General features: G+C 36.8%; 1 protein-coding gene across 8 annotated transcripts in view; it reads right to left on the bottom strand.

Annotated features, from left to right (window-relative positions):
- The window catches only part of LOC117336510 (liprin-beta-1-like), a 169060-nt gene that overhangs the window by 106770 nt on the left and 45729 nt on the right, over positions 1 to 16561 (bottom strand). For 7 of the 8 annotated variants that reach the window (XR_004534639.1, XM_033897110.1, XM_033897112.1 and 4 more), the window contains exon 1: positions 1414 to 2082. The exons of the other annotated variant lie outside the window; for it this stretch is intronic. Coding sequence is in view for 6 of the 7 variants with exons in the window: in XM_033897110.1 (XP_033753001.1) it covers positions 1414 to 2067 (654 nt within the window). In the remaining variant the exon portion in view is untranslated. Of the gene's footprint in view, positions 1 to 1413; positions 2083 to 16561 lie in introns of those variants that run through there. 8 annotated transcript variants of the gene reach the window in all.

The following is a 16561-nucleotide window of genomic DNA, read 5'->3' as shown; positions in this document are numbered from 1 at the left end:
ACTCTAGTAGTAACATGGGTTACAGTGTTAAATCCTGTAGTCCCCCCCCCCCCTGTACTCTAGTAGTAACATGGGTTACAGTGTTAAATCCTGTAGTCCCCCCTCCCCTGTACTCTAGTAGTAACATGGGTTACAGTGTTAAATCCTGTAGTCCCCTCCCTCCCCTGTACTCTAGTAGTAACATGGGTTACAGTGTTAAATCCTGTAGTCCCCTCCCCTCCCCTGTACTCTAGTAGTAACATGGGTTACAGTGTTAAATCCTGTAGTCCCCTCCCCTGTACTCTAGTAGTAACATGGGTTACAGTGTTAAATCCTATAGTCCCCTCCCCTCCCCTGTACTGTATTAGTAACATGGGTTACAGTGTTAAATCCTGTAGTCCCCTCCCCTCCCTGTACTGTATTAGTAACATGGGTTACAGTGATAAATCATATAGTCCCCCCCCCCCCCCCCCCCCCCCCCCGCCCCCCTACCTCTAGTAACCCCTCCACCTCTGTATCCCAAACCCCCAAGTCTATGCAATGAAAGTTTACATCCCCCTAGTCTATTATTCAGTGTAATTGTATAACCCCCCCCCCCCTCCCCCTCCAGTCTATTATTCAGTACAATGTATATATATATTCAGTGTAATTTCATATCATTCAGTGCAATTTTATATCATTCAGTGTAATTTTAAATCATTCAGTGTAATTTTCTATCATTCAGTGTAATTTTAAATCATTCAGAGTAATTTTATATCATTCAGTGTAATTTTATATCATTCAGTGCAATTTTCTATCATTCAGTGTAATTTTCTATCTATCGGTGTAATTTTATATCATTCAGTGTAATTTTCTATCTATCGGTGTAATTTTATATCATTCAGTGTAATTTTACACACACCAGTCTAATATTCAATGTTAAGGCACCATGGCCCTGTAGATAATAGTGTAATTGTCATCTCATTCCCTCTATAAATTCCTCCTCTGTATAATAACAAATCAACACATTTTTAGACAATGATAACTATTAATGCTCCATATTAATACAAGCTAATGTTCTAACACACATTGATTAGAGTTGACACTGAACGATTACTCCCGTAATTGAGTGTAAACCATCCCCCACCCATGCCCACACCATATCCCTGTTAATACATTACAACACCCCCCTATACACTTCCTGTTAATGTAAACACCCTACCCACACTACACCCTTACAATTCTTCCTTCTTTATGTAGATACCCCTCCCACTGACCACAAGCCTACACCCTTTTATTGTAAACATCCCTGCCAGCCCACACCTTACCCATATACCCTCAAGCACATAATGTACCCTTGCGTTTTATATTTCCAACAAGCCCTGATCATTTAGCCCCTCCGCCCCTAATACTACCCCTATGAATCCCCTGTTTGGCTATATTGTAAAGACTCACCCCTCGAGACTGATGCCGTGGAAGTGTCTGGTAATAGTACAGATACTCCGAGTATTGACTGTAGTCGGCCATAGTGTGGGGTCGGGCAGTACAAACAGTTTCCGCCCTCCTGTACCTCCTCTGGTCGTGGGAAGATCGCTGGTCATTGTGGCGCACCGTTAACCGAGAAGGGTCCTGAAAACTGACCCTGGCTGGACTCTGGTTATTACCACTAACTGGGTGAACCCTGTCCGACCTCATTCCAGGTATCCTACATCCACAAGTATCTCCTGGAGAGTCGGGAGAGGATGGAGTAGAATCCAAATTGAGGCTTTGTGCCCCTTGGTACCTACGAATCACACGACTGGTCAAGGATGTGGTAGGTCTGTTGAGCTGACCGTTTGACATTTCCTCGGATGGTACAAACACAGTACCAGATATCCTGTATCTCTCCCTGTTTATTCCTTCTACATCTTTATCACAGCGGTAACCATTTTGACTGGAGATACGGGGGCTGGAATCCTTAGTTGTCCCCCGTCCACCCCGATATCCTGGCAGGCTTGTCTGCCGTCCAGTCACATCGGTGTTATAAACCCTAGCAGAGCTAACAGTCAGCTCGGTGTCTGATGGCCCTGCACTATTGTGAGCTCTCATGAAGATGTACAAGATGTCCATCCATATGACTCCTACCTTTCATCACTTAATCTGTGTGTGATGCACAGAAATCCAAAGTTTCCCCTCACCAATCATAAATACAAATGCATTGTATAGAGAATCTCAGCGGAGAGCTTTAAACATTCTCCAGCTACACGATCCTCTAGTTCCCTATAAACCATTTCCTGTAAAAATCCATCTGTTCAGGTTGGATATTACCTAGTCTTACTATTTATTTTCTATCAGTGCCTCCATGCTTGGTCACATACCTATATATCTCCAGCACCCTGCTGTAGGGAGATATCACTGTGTGTTTATCTTTAAAAGCATTGTAACATACATACAGTTCCAATATAGGTGCTACATCTCTCTGGACTGTCTCCTGTAGCCCACACGTTAAATGGGGACTCACTCCTTCTCGGGAATAACATACACTAAATGGAACACATTCACTGGTTGTAATTTCTTTCATCTGTTAGTCACATCAAACCAGCGATGAAACTGTCAAAGAAAATTATCTTCTCATCATTGGCCAGTCTAACTCCGGTGTAATAACATAGTAAAGACACCAAAATACTGCTCTGTACCATATCACAGGAAATCAGACGAGCTCCTTCATCTACCATTTTAGCATTATAGACATAATTCAGTTTAATGTATGATATCAGCTCCTGGCGTTAACATTGTCATTTCGTATATCTAAAACATTAAAGAAATATCTCTAATAAAAAGTGATAATTTTCTTCATAGCAAAAAAATGTGAAGAATTTAGGTCAAAACAGAGTAAAATGTTCTGTAAAACAGTGGTAGATGTTACCAATAAAAAATGTTCTGAAATTTTGCACACAGTATGATGGTATCTTGTTTGAAAAGATGAGGTTAAAATCTAAATCATAGCTGATAAATTGGACCGAGTGTCAGAACATTCAGAACACTGATGGTGTAATTGACTAATTTTCCGAGACTCTGTATTCATAATGGTTTCCTGTAAGAATCTAGTGGCAATGGATCCAGGGAATTTATATCTTCGGTGTTACATAAACCCGCACAATATAGCCTCGTAAAACAAGGTGATTGTGGCTGATGATATTAGGCTAACCCGCACAGAAAGACAGTCAAATCAGGCTGGCCATTGAAGAGGACATTGTTACTACAGTTCACGATAACTTTCCAACATCTGTAGACACATACAATATTAATAACACTATACATTACATTCCCACACATGAAAAATTCTTCCATGAAATGATACACATATATGTAGATTATTTGATTCCGTGTGCTGCAAACACTCTATTGGTATGCATAAAAGATAAGTTTCTCCAAAAACTAAAATTATCCAGCTAGAGTTGACACTTCGATTTTAATACTATTTCTGATTATCAGATCTAAACTGGTAAAATTCCATGTATCTCTGGTAAGATTTCCGTTATTTCTGATGATGGTTAAAACATATCTTCCAGCAATCTATATTGAAATGAGAGAGTTTTAATCTCCAGGGAGGTAGTGATGCTGAGTTTCCGTGGATACTGATTGCTTTCAATAATTATAAGTCTTCTACCACAACATTAGGACAGCGACACTTTACCAATCTGCAAGTTTTCTTAATTAGTATCACTTTCACAAGGAGCCTGACACAGGTTGATCAGGTAGGCGGCCTCACTATGTTCTCATAGCCAACAGTCCAAATGCAATTTAAAATCCAAGTTTCACAGAAAAAATTCCAACACAAAATACATGTACTATATGTTGAAGATTTTCCAATGTTTGTTGATCACATTACTCAGGTAGACATGCTGAAGCTAATTTCATCAAACTAATTAAGAAATCTAAAAAAAAACATCTATAATTTCTCAATCTGAGAGGCACATACATCTAAATATATACCATCCACCAGTTCAAGTCTGGATCAGAAAAAGAGAAAAACATAAGCCAAGCCATAGAATAAACGGGAAGCAGGTGCCCAGTCTGTTTATACTGAGTTGTCGATTACCAGGCATGCTTTCCTTATAAACCAGCAGTCCTCCAGTATTACACCAACAATTACACCAACAATTACACCAATAATTACACCAACAAGTACACCAATATATTCATACCTATATAGATACTAATAAGTTCAAACTCTAGCTGATTCTGCTCCGTGACCTTTACCAGTATCACATGAATGACCTTATGTTAGTAATGTACTACGATGTTTAATCTACATAAATGTCTATTATTGTTGATAAGGAGTATCTGTTTCTGTTTCCGACACCGATATCCAATAATTATTATCACCGAGTTTACCTCCAGGCTAAATAGTGGTGGTCCTCACCGCCCTAGCTGACATAACATAATCACAATCATTAGAGACTATTCCCAGCTGCATGATGCAGTCAACAAAAGAACTCCCTGATCTTAAAGCATTCCGCGGACCCGGATCAATGCCGCAGGATTCGGTCAGCTTAACATGCAGTAATTACAACTGTTTTTCTACATTAATTTTTTTTGTAAACCTTGTGAGTTGAGTACATATTTGAGTTAGCCTGCACCTTGTTCTAATATTGATTAAGGTTGTTGTTATTTCTGTACTGCGGATTTTGTATTGACTCTTTTTAAATGGAAATTTACATACTGGTTCATTTATTCAGACTTTTCAAAGGATTCAATTCAGATATTGGGGATCATTACTCATTCCAGCAAAGTGACATAAGCAAGATTTCTTTACTACTGAAACAGAAATATCAATTTTTTATGGCATATAATGCAAAACAATAGCCACATCATTACTACTATTGATGAAATCGGCAAATTGATTATACCAATTTATTACTGACAAGTACCTAACTAGTTCAAGGTATTTCATTTTCTTTAAATTTCATTATTTATCCTTAAGTAATTCCAGTCATAATGAAAACAGATGAAATATTACTTAGGTTTACTACGGTAAGTATCAGTAAATACTGTGACAAGGTAAATCTTACTTAGGTTTAGTGTGGTAAGTATCAGTTAATACTGTGACAGGGTAAATCGTACTTAGGTTTAGTGTGGTAAGTATCAGTAAATACCATGACAAGGTAAATCTTACTTAGGTTTACTGCGGTAAGTATCAGTAAATACTGTGACAAGGGTAAATCTTACCTTAGGTTTACTGCGGTAAGTATCAGTAAATACTGTGACAAGGTAAATCTTACTTAGGTTTAGTGTGGTAAGTATACTGTGACAAGGTAAATCTTACTTAGGTTTAGTGTGGTAAGTATCAGTAAATACTGTGACAAGGTAAATCTTACTTAGGTTTAGTGTGGTAAGTATCAGTAAATACTGTGACAAGGTAAATCTTACTTAGGTTTAGTGTGGTAAGTATCAGTAAATACTGTGACAAGGTAAATCTTACTTAGGTTTACTGCGGTAAGTATCAGTAAATATTGTGACAAGGTAAATCTTACTTAGGTTTACTGCGGTAAGTACCAGTAAATACCGTGACAAGGTAAATCTTGCTTAGGTTTAGTGTGGTAAGTATCAGTAAATATTGTGACAAGGTAAATCTTACTTAGGTTGACTGCGGTAAGTATCAGTTAATACTGTGACAAGGTAAATCTTACTTAGGTTTAGTGTGGTAAGTATCAGTAAATACTGCGACAAGGTAAATCTTACCTTAGGTTTAGTGTGGTAAGTATCAGTAAATACTGCGACAAGGTAAATCTTACCTTAGGTTTAGTGTGGTAAGTATCAGTAAATACTGCGACAAGGTAAATCTTACCTTAGGTTTAGTGTGGTAAGTATCAGTAAATACTGCGTACAAGGTAAATCTCTTACTTAGGTTTAGTGTGGTAAGTATCAGTTAAATACTGTGACAAGGTAAATCTTACTTAGGTTTAGTGTGGTAAGTATACTGTGACAAGGTAAATCTTACTTAGCTTTAGTGTGGTAAGTATACTGTGACAAGGTAAATCTTACTTAGCTTTAGTGTGGTAAGTATACTGTGCAAGGTAAATTTTACTTAGGTTTAGTGTGGTAAGTATACTGTGACAAGGTAAATTTTACTTAGGTTTAGTGTGGTAAGTATCAGTAAATACTGTGACAAGGTAAATCTTACTTAGGTTTAGTGCGGTAAGTATCAGTAAATACTGTGATCAAGGGTAATCTTACTTTAGGTTTTAGTGTGGTAAGTATCAGTTAATACTGTGACAAGGTAAATCTTATTTAGGTTTAGTGTGGTAAGTATACTGTGACAAGGTAAATCTTACTTAGGTTTAGTGTGGTAAGTATCAGTAAATACCGTGACAGGGTAAATCTTACTTAGGTTTAGTGTGGTAAGTATCAGTAAATACTGTGACAAGGTAAATCTTACTTAGCTTTAGTGTGGTAAGTATCAGTAAATACCGTGACAAGGTAAATCTTACTTAGGTTTAGTGTGGTAAGTATCAGTTAATACTGTGACAGGGTAAATCTTATTTAGGTTTAGTGTGGTAAGTATACTGTGACAAGGTAAATCTTACTTAGGTTTAGTGTGGTAAGTATCAGTAAATACTGTGACAAGTTAAATCTTACTTAGGTTTAGTGTGGTAAGTATCAGTTAATACTGTGACAGGGTAAATCTTACCTTAGGTTTAGTGTGGTAAGTATCAGTAAATACTGTGACAAGGTAAATCTTACTTAGGTTTAGTGTGGTAAGTATCAGTTAATACTGTGACAAGGTAAATCTTACTTAGGTTTAGTGTGGTAAGTATCAGTAAATATTGTGACAAGGTAAATCTTACTTAGGTTTAGTGTGGTAAGTATCAGTTAATACTGTGACAAGGTAAATCTTACTTAGGTTTAGTGTGGTAAGTATACTGTGACAAGGTAAATCTTACTTAGTTTAGTGTGGTAAGTATCAGTTAATACTGTGACAAGGTAAATCTTACTTAGGTTTAGTGTGGTAAGTATCAGTAAATATCGTAACAAGGTAAATCTTACTTAGGTTTAGTGTGGTAAGTATCAGTAAATACTGTGACAGGGTAAATCTTACTTAGGTTTAGTGTGGTAAGTATATTGTGACAAGGTAAATCTTACTTAGGTTTAGTGTGGTAAGTATCAGTAAATATCGTAACAAGGTAAATCTTACTTAGGTTTAGTGTGGTAAGTATCAGTAAATACTGTGACAAGGTAAATCTTACTTAGGTTTAGTGTGGTAAGTATCAGTAAATACTGTGACAGGGTAAATCTTACTTCGATTTATTGCGGTAAGTATCAGTAAATAGTTTTCTATTTTCTCTACAATGCTTCCTAAATCACTTTTAGACCATATTACCTCTATAACCTAGCAATCTACAACTTACTCTCATTCTGTAAATTGATCACTGTTGAAGCAGTGGAACTAAACACTTAAGTCTTCATTTCACTTGAAACAATATACTAAAACTCATCTATTTAGTGTCAACATTCAAGGTTGTCTAGGATTACCAGGACAGGATGGGTTTATACATCAGAAGGGTGGCTGAAGTCTACAAGCCAATCCTGTCTGTAGCAACAGCCTCTCTAACTGATTGATTCTGTTTCAGACAACAAAGCTCACATCCTTGTAAAAACTGTCTTTAAATTGCAACATTTTTTTTTACACATTTGAAAATATCTTATGGAGGTTTATGCGTAAAATCTTTGTTGTTTATAATAGCTGGATGGTAATGACTGTTTGTCTCCCTTAAACTGTTAGTGGTCAACCATTAGTGGTCACTCTCACACCACCACACGGTAATGACTCTGTGTTCCCCTCAACCATTAGTGGTCACTCTCACACCACCACACTGTAATGACTCTGTGTTCCCCTCAACCATTAGTGGTCACTCTCACACCACCACACGGTAATGACTCTGTGTTCCCCTCAACCATTAGTGGTCACTCTCACACCACCACACGGTAATGACTCTGTGTTCCCCTCAACCATTAGTGGTCACTCTCACACCACCACACGGTAATGACTCTGTGTTCCCCTCAACCATTAGTGGTCACTCTCACACCACCACACAGTAATGACTCTGTGTTCCCCTCAACCATTAGTGGTCACTCTCACACCACCACACGGTAATGACTCTGTGTTCCCCTCAACCATTAGTGGTCACTCTCACACCACCACACGGTAATGACTCTGTGTTCCCCTCAACCATTAGTGGTCACTCTCACACCACCACACAGTAATGACTCGGTATTGGCCATGTTTCTACTGGACCAGGTAGATGATCAGCTTCAGTTGATTATGCCATCAATATAATTGTTGACCTGTATTGGTCAACACCATACTTCAAACTTGATCACAAATAGTAAAACCGTATCAGTGGTTAATTGTACCCTTTGATCAGTATCGTGGATGAACTTAATCACTATCTAATCAGTAGCATTGTTATATATGCATCATTAATGGGTTTGACTACCAATATTTAGTATTTTCATTTGCTCAGCACCACTGGTGATCCTCATTTAATTGAGTAGCATTACTGTTGATTATCATTTGATAGCACCACCAGTTAGCTTTATGAAGATTGTTTGATCTGCATTACCAGTAAGTTTACAGAGATTACTTGATCAGTAACACCAGTAAGCTTTATGGAGATCATTTAATCAACATCACCAGTAAGTTTACAGAGATTACTTGATCAGCATCACCAGTAAGCTTTATGGAGATCATTTGATCAGCATCACCAGTAAGCTTTATGGAGATCATTTGATCAGCATCACCAGTAAGTTTTACGGAGATTGTTTGATCAGCATCACCAGTAAGTTTTACGGAGATTGTTTGATCAGCATCACCAGTAAGCTTTACGGAGATTGTTTGAACAGCATCACCAGTAAGCTTTATGGAGATTGTTTGATCAGCATCACCAGTAAGCTTTATGGAGATTGTTTGATCAGCATCACCAGTAAGCTTTATGGAAGATCAGCATCACCAGTAAGCTTTATGGAAGATCAGCATCACCAGTAAGCTTTATGGAAGATCAGCATCACCAGTAAGCTTTATGGAGATTGTTTGATCAGCATCACCAGTAAGCTTTATGGAGATTGTTTGATCAGCATCACCAGTAAGCTTTATGGAGATTGTTTGATCAGCATCACCAGTAAGCTTTATGGAGGTATACATGTATTTGATACAAATGTATGTTATTTCACGATATCATTGTGATTTTTATTAACACTTCAATAAAAGTTCGGGCATAACACACAACATTTTATCTTGAAACACAATCTGAATGAAGTGATGACTGGATGAAACCTAGTAAGTTCAGCAAATCGAAGAGACATGTCTGAGCTGGTGTACAGGATGTTTATCTCATTAGATTGCACTGCATTAAAGGTCAGAACTTCTATTCCAAAACTGTACAGTTTGATGGTACTAACAAAATAATCTGGCATGTTCTGTTTCTTTCCTCCTCATATGACTGTGAAGAATAGAAAATAACATCTACATATCACAGGGGTTTGGCACCGAATCCCCTACAAATTATGATGATATATACAGGATATTTTGGTTGGAAATTTATGCCAGCCCCTATACAAAAATGTGCTTTTATGACTAGAGTAGATTTAAAAAGATGAATCCCCTAGGCAAGTCTCTGTATCCATTTATATATACTCTGGCACTGTCAGAGTTAGTGCTGATATATGACCAAGGCCTAGAGTCATGGACACAAAACACTCATCTTCTCTCCTGCACTTCCTCGACCAACAGTGAATAACCTTCATTAATGCCTATTTGATGCACTGCTCAGCTTCTATCATCATCTCCACTCTAATAGACTCTTAAAGGTTTATTACTCTTCTATTTACCATAACTTACATTACTGCAAAGAATCAGACACCCAGCCCCCTCCCCCCCCCCCCCCCCCCCCCAAAAAAAAATAAATAAATAAAAAAAATAAATAAAAAACAAAACACGTTCTATGTGTCAAATATGTATCATGTTTCGAGGTAAAACTTTTACATTATTTCTGTTTGTCCAGTGAGACTGAGGACTGTAACAGAAGAAAGATTTATCTGCCTTTGGGTAGCTTCCAAACTTTCTGAACTTAGTTATCTCCCCTGCTGAGAAAGTGGCACCACTACACAGGAGGTCAGAAATCACACTTTTTCTGAAGATAAATGTTTGTAAAACCTGTTCTGATTTAAAACAGTAGAGAAAAGGACTTAACTTATCCATTTAACAGCTATTCAATAGAATCTATAAGTATCTTAAAGAGCTGTACTAGGTAAATTTACTAATTATGTATTGATATATAGTCTTTAGCTTTACCAAAAAATCAACTGACTAACAACAATGTTTTCACTATTCTATGTATACATAGTGTACTGACAGTCTTAAGCTTTGCCTCAAAATATTGAAAGGTTTAAAAATTTACAACTTAACCTATAGCTAATAGAGAACTTTTACTGATATAGAAACTGTTACCTTAATACAACTGGCATGGAGTGTTTTAGATTATGTTCCTTAAATTATTTTCCTGAACATTTTAGAATTTCTGACGTAAATCTAATCTTATAGCAACTAAAGTAATGCATTATTTTAATTAAAAGTTTTATTTTTAGCATCAATACAAAAGGGAAAAGAATTTTGACTCTTTTACAACGTAATTCTAAAAATGGTTGCCCTGTCATCATCCATTAACTTTTCCTATATTTACTACAAATGCCATTATATATTGAAAAGCAGTATCAATATTTCTAATGGCGTATCATGTTCCCCACAACAGAGTAGAAGCCAACACAATAAGTTAACTATGGTGAACCCATATCTATCACTGCCAAGCCTTTCTAGAAAATTCAGGATGGGAAAAATCTGCTGAAAAAGACGAAGTACAATGTACTGGTCTCCTGCTACTGAATGAACCTGAAACTTTATCATGACAGGGCCTTTCTTTTTTTTTCTTCTAAAAATAAATCTACCGAAATTAATGGAAAAAGGATGTACAAAAATACTTACTGCGACTACATAATCATCTGATCCGAAGTCTCCTTAACCAATTTCAAAATAATCTGTATCTGACCTAAAGAGTTCAAGCCTCGAGCCTCAAGAGAGAGGCTACAACAGTGGAATCAAATACCGTACTAATGAATGATTAATGTCGGTGTTATCATGTGTTTTTTAGTGTAAGAAAAGAAATACATGCAATCTGCCTAGTGGCAAGTGAAACAACAGAATTCCATAGCCTAATTGTACTGTAACATTGCTGGAAGGTACATAGAAAGATGTTTCAGTCAGCCCGTGGGATTAACACTTCCCCACTAGCTTCTATGAATGATTGTTTAGGCAGAAATGCATGCCAAGCACGATCTATCAAAGTCATATACCACCTACATTAGATGTTTGCTCCAACAGCCTATAAATATGATAATGATTAGCTTATACATTATGCTGGAAATTGTTACTCAAGTACCAAGTAATACTGAAGAATGTGTTATCTAGTGTACAAGACACGATCATATGTAGTATCCATGACGTTTAATTATGACCTTTGTTTGGCCTTGAAACATGACAATTCTTTAATTTTTCTATATAATGTTGACCTATATGACCATCTTGTTTGTATACAAGTCATAAGACTTTGAAATTTATCTATGACCTTTGTTTGACCTTGAAACATGACACTTCCTTAACCTTTTTATATGGTGTTGACCTATATATGACAATCTAGTATCCAAGTCATGTGACCTTGATATCTAACTACAGCCATCGTTTGACCTTGAAATATAACAATTCATTAACATTATGCCACATGATGTTGACATTTATGACCATCTATGACCATCTGGTATCCATGACAACATAATTTGTCTATCTGAATGCTATGGCTACCACTAATCGGATATGAGAACAGGGGCACTGTCTGCACTAACAGTGATAGCTCGGAGACACCAGACACAAGTGACAGACATAGTCGTTAGACAACAAACAGTAAATTGTCATTATGTAAAGTCCCTGCCGCCAGACTTCTCAATTATAATCACACACTACAAAACACCAAGAAACACACCATTCTACAAGTCATATCCCAGGGAGATCCGACCTGGTATTGGGTTATAAATCCAGATTATTACTGCTGAAAATTCTCAATCATAATCAGAAATACACAACCATATTTTAACTAACATACATGTACCTGGTATATGTTTATTCAAAAGTACAAGAGCTCACTACATGTTTTGATAACTAAGAAGGATGTCTCTTAATTTATCTGTCCATAACACAACATACTTATCTATTATTTATTCCATAAAGGTCACAAACAAGCTTACACCAGTTGTATCATCTTTTATCGAAAGACAAATAATTCAGCAGGACTGACCACGTCTAGAACAGATGACATATACCGTATATCTATACGACCTCTCTATACAGAATCAACAGATAACAGATGACATATACCGTATATCTATACGACCTCCCTATACAGAATCAACAGATATATCTTACATTCTTGACAGACTTTCATGTTTTTATTCCAGGAGAATTTTACAATGGAATCCGAATTTTTTGTGACTACAAAATGTGTGATATCATTTGATAGCAAAAACAATAGTGTAAAACAAGAAGGAAATTATCTGATAACAACTAGGATGTCATGTGATAACAATTAGGATGTCATGTGATAACAATAATGATGTCATGTTATAACAACTAGGATGTCATGTGATAACAACTAGGATGTCATGTGATAACAACTAGGATGTCATGTGTTAACAATAATGATGTCATGTGATAACAATTAGGATGTCATGTGATAACAATTAGGATGTCATGTGATAACAATTAGGATGTCATGTGATAATAACTAGGATGTCATGTGATAACAACTAGGATGTCATGTGTTAACAATAATGATGTCATGTGATAACAATTAGGATATCATGTGATAACAATTAGGATGTCATGTGATAACAATAAGGAAGTCATGTGATAACAATAATGATGTCATTTGATAACAACTAGGATGTCATGTGATAACAACTAGGATGTCATTTGATAACAACTAGGATGTCATGTGATAACAATTAGGATGTCATGTGATAACAATTAGGATGTCATGTGATAACAGTTGTTATAGCAACATCAATGTTGATATTATAACAGTATAATTTCTTGCTGATTAGCATTTGAGAAATATGATATTGATGTTAGCTTTATTGCAGCACAATGAAACATAGTACCTGTTTGCATTAAAATCTTTACCTCAGAGCTTAATTTATAGTTCAGATGGATTTCAATCAGCTTCAGCATTTTATATAAAGATAGGTTACTGGTTTATTTTATTCAGCTATGTAAATAAAAGCTTTAATCCTACATATGTATAAGAGTTATGTCCCTTGGTTTACAATTGACATAGGGTAAATGTTGGCTCTGTGATGGTCAGGTGTACAAGCTTTATCACCATTTAATCTTTTTGTTTTCTCCAGAAATAACTACAGACTGACAACCTGCTGAGTGAGGACCTGTGTGTCTGTTCACAAAGCCATAACATGCACGTCCACAGCAGGTCCTGAGTGGGCCAGGAGCCATCACACCATGATATCTGTATAACATTGTGGACTGATTGCCCTTGGCCACAGGTCATAGCCTTTCAGTTGAGTGACCAACAACTTTTACAACACAATCTATAATGAGAGAACCAAGAAGCCAAAACCTGCTGAATTGTTTATTTTCTGTTGTAAAGGTCTACTCTAGAAATCAATAGGTCATTGACCTCCTCTTTGAGTTCTGTATCCAAATAGTTCTAGTAAATGTCATTGCTGAGTAACCATTTTATCATTTGAATGGCTAAGACCAAACAGGTGTAATGGACAATTATCATTTAAGGTTCTCCTCTGATTACTTGTATTAAAGTGTTTGTTTAAACTACATATTTCAGAACTATTTTTTTTATCTGAACACATGCAATCATAAATAACAATTTCAATCTGATTATTTAAATATTTTGATTCACACTTATATAGAGAGTTCTATACAAGCTAGGGTCTCTCTTTTCTTGTTTTCTATCTTCTGACCTTTTGACCAACACATTTCCTGTAGCACTGATCTGGTCAGTAACATGATAGGCTTACTTCAGGGAAAAGTCAGTTTAATCAGAGGTCAAGGTTAATGCTATGATTTTGATTAAGCATCATAGAGATACCTTCCAAAATTTATAAGGCGTCACAGAGATACCTTCCAAAATTTATAAGGCGTCACAGAGATACCTTCCAAAATCGCTAAAGCCTCACACTGATACACTCCATTAAAGTGTCATGGAGATACCTTCAAAAATCTCTAAAATGTCATGGCGATACATTCCAAAATCTATTAAGCGTCATGGAGATACCAACCAAAATCTCTAAAGTATCATGGAGATGCCTACTAAAATCTCTAAAGCATCACAGATATACATTTCCAAATCTCTTAAATGCCATGGAGATATCCTCCAAAATCTCTAAAATGTCATGGCGATTCCAGCCAAAATCTCTAAAGTGTCATGGAGATACCTACCAGAATCTCTTAAGCATCATGGAGATACCTACCAAAATCTCTAAAGCATCATGGAGATACCAACCAAAATCTCTAAAGTGTCATAGAGATACTGTACCAAAATCTCTAAAGTGTCATGGAGATACCTACCAAAATCTCTAAAGCATCATGGAGATACCTACCAAAATCTCTAAAGCATCATGGAGATACCTACCAAAATCTCTAAAGCATCATGGAGATACCTACCAAAATCTCTAAAGCATCATGGAGATACCTACCAAAATCTCTAAAGTGTCATAGAGATACTGTACCAAAATCTCTAAAGCATCATGGAGATACTGTACCTTTCAAAATCTCTCAAGTGTCATGGAGATGACTACCAAAGTGGACATGAATCTCTTTAGCGTTATCGGTTGAGCGTAAGACTAATGTTAGCCAGAGGTCACGGGTTTGATCCCTATGACATCAGCAGTTTTGGAAGGAAAACATATCCTTTCATTACCATATTTTACCACATGCTTGGGGATAAGCCCATCCCCCCCCCCCCCCCCCCATATTTTTCACTATTTTTTCTGCATAAGGCTCATATTTTCGGGAATAAGCCCATCCCCAACTTTTGAATGTCTAATCCACAATGGAAAAAATAATAAATAATAAAAATGTGAAGTGTAAAAAATTTGATTAATCTAGATCTAGATTCTATTTTCTGTAAAAAAAATGATCTCTTTACCGAATGAAAAAAGGTTTTCTTCAAAAAGTTAATTATAACATCATAACAGAACAAGACAATGACCTTCAACTTCTGTGGCTTTGATATGATTTCTAAGTTGAGCAGTTTATAGATCAGGTGGTAAACAGATTCAGAAGTCCTGTATAAAAATGATGGACACATTCATTACCTAATAATGATACCACATGTTTACAGTGAACCAAAACTGTTTTATCCCTGTCCTTCAAAGGTGTAAGACTCCCATCACCCCATCACTTAGGTACAGTAATACAGACCTGTTTGTTAATGCTCCTAGTGGATGAAAGCATGATAGCTTATCAATGTAAGATACTACCATTTTTGATCAAGTATACAGACAACATTTCAATAGCTAATCTCGTTTATTTTTAACAATAAAACTGTATCATATGCAGGCAACAAACATTGAACTATTTTTTCCAAAAAATTGGAATCAGATTATCTTAGAATTGTTTCAAGGATGATAACAGCTACCAGAATAAACTAACAAAACTTTTTTGACATCTCTTAACAACTCATCACCTCCAGCCTTCCACCTGGCATTTCTCAGTGTGTATTCGTGTACTCAAATGTATAACTTCAGACACACACACATTTTCTTTTTTGATTTTATTGCAAAAAGAAGATTTCATTTAAAAGCTTAACAACAAACATGATTTTGAAAAAAAGGCCCTGAAGCTGACTAATCTGTGAAGAGTGGTTAAGATATCACCATGACTAATACTTACATCATTAATTAGAGTCACTATTATACAGATCACCACACCAACAGAACCTCTCAGACAGATGATAAACAAACTGTCCTTTTGATAAGTTTTGGATGTAATGGTGTCCCCAAACACTTTGGGCACCCCACCCTACCCAAATACTCTAGAAACCCCACCCTACCGGAATATGCCAGACATCCCACCCAACCCTAACAATCTAGATACCCCTTCCCCACTAAAACAATCTAGACAACCCACCCCACCAAAACAATCCGGACACCCCCACCCCACCAAAACACTCTAGACAACCCACCCCACCAAAATACTCTAGACAACCCACCCCACCAAAACACTCTAGACAACCCACCCCACCAAAACAATCCAGACACCCCCTCCCCACCAAAACACTCTAGACACCCCCACCCCACCTAAACACTCTAGACAACCTACCCCACCTAGACAATCCAGACACCCCCACCCCACCCTAACAATCTAAATACCCCCACCCCACTAAAACAATCTAGACACCCCCACCCCACCAAAACACTCTAGACAACCCACCCCACCAAAACACTCTAGACACCCCCACCCCACCAAAACACTCTAGACAAC

The sequence above is a fragment of the Pecten maximus genome, chromosome 10 (genome assembly GCF_902652985.1).
Source record: "Pecten maximus chromosome 10, xPecMax1.1, whole genome shotgun sequence".
Taxonomy (NCBI): Eukaryota; Metazoa; Mollusca; class Bivalvia; order Pectinida; family Pectinidae; genus Pecten; species Pecten maximus.
This window is presented reverse-complemented; position numbering and strand designations above follow the sequence as displayed.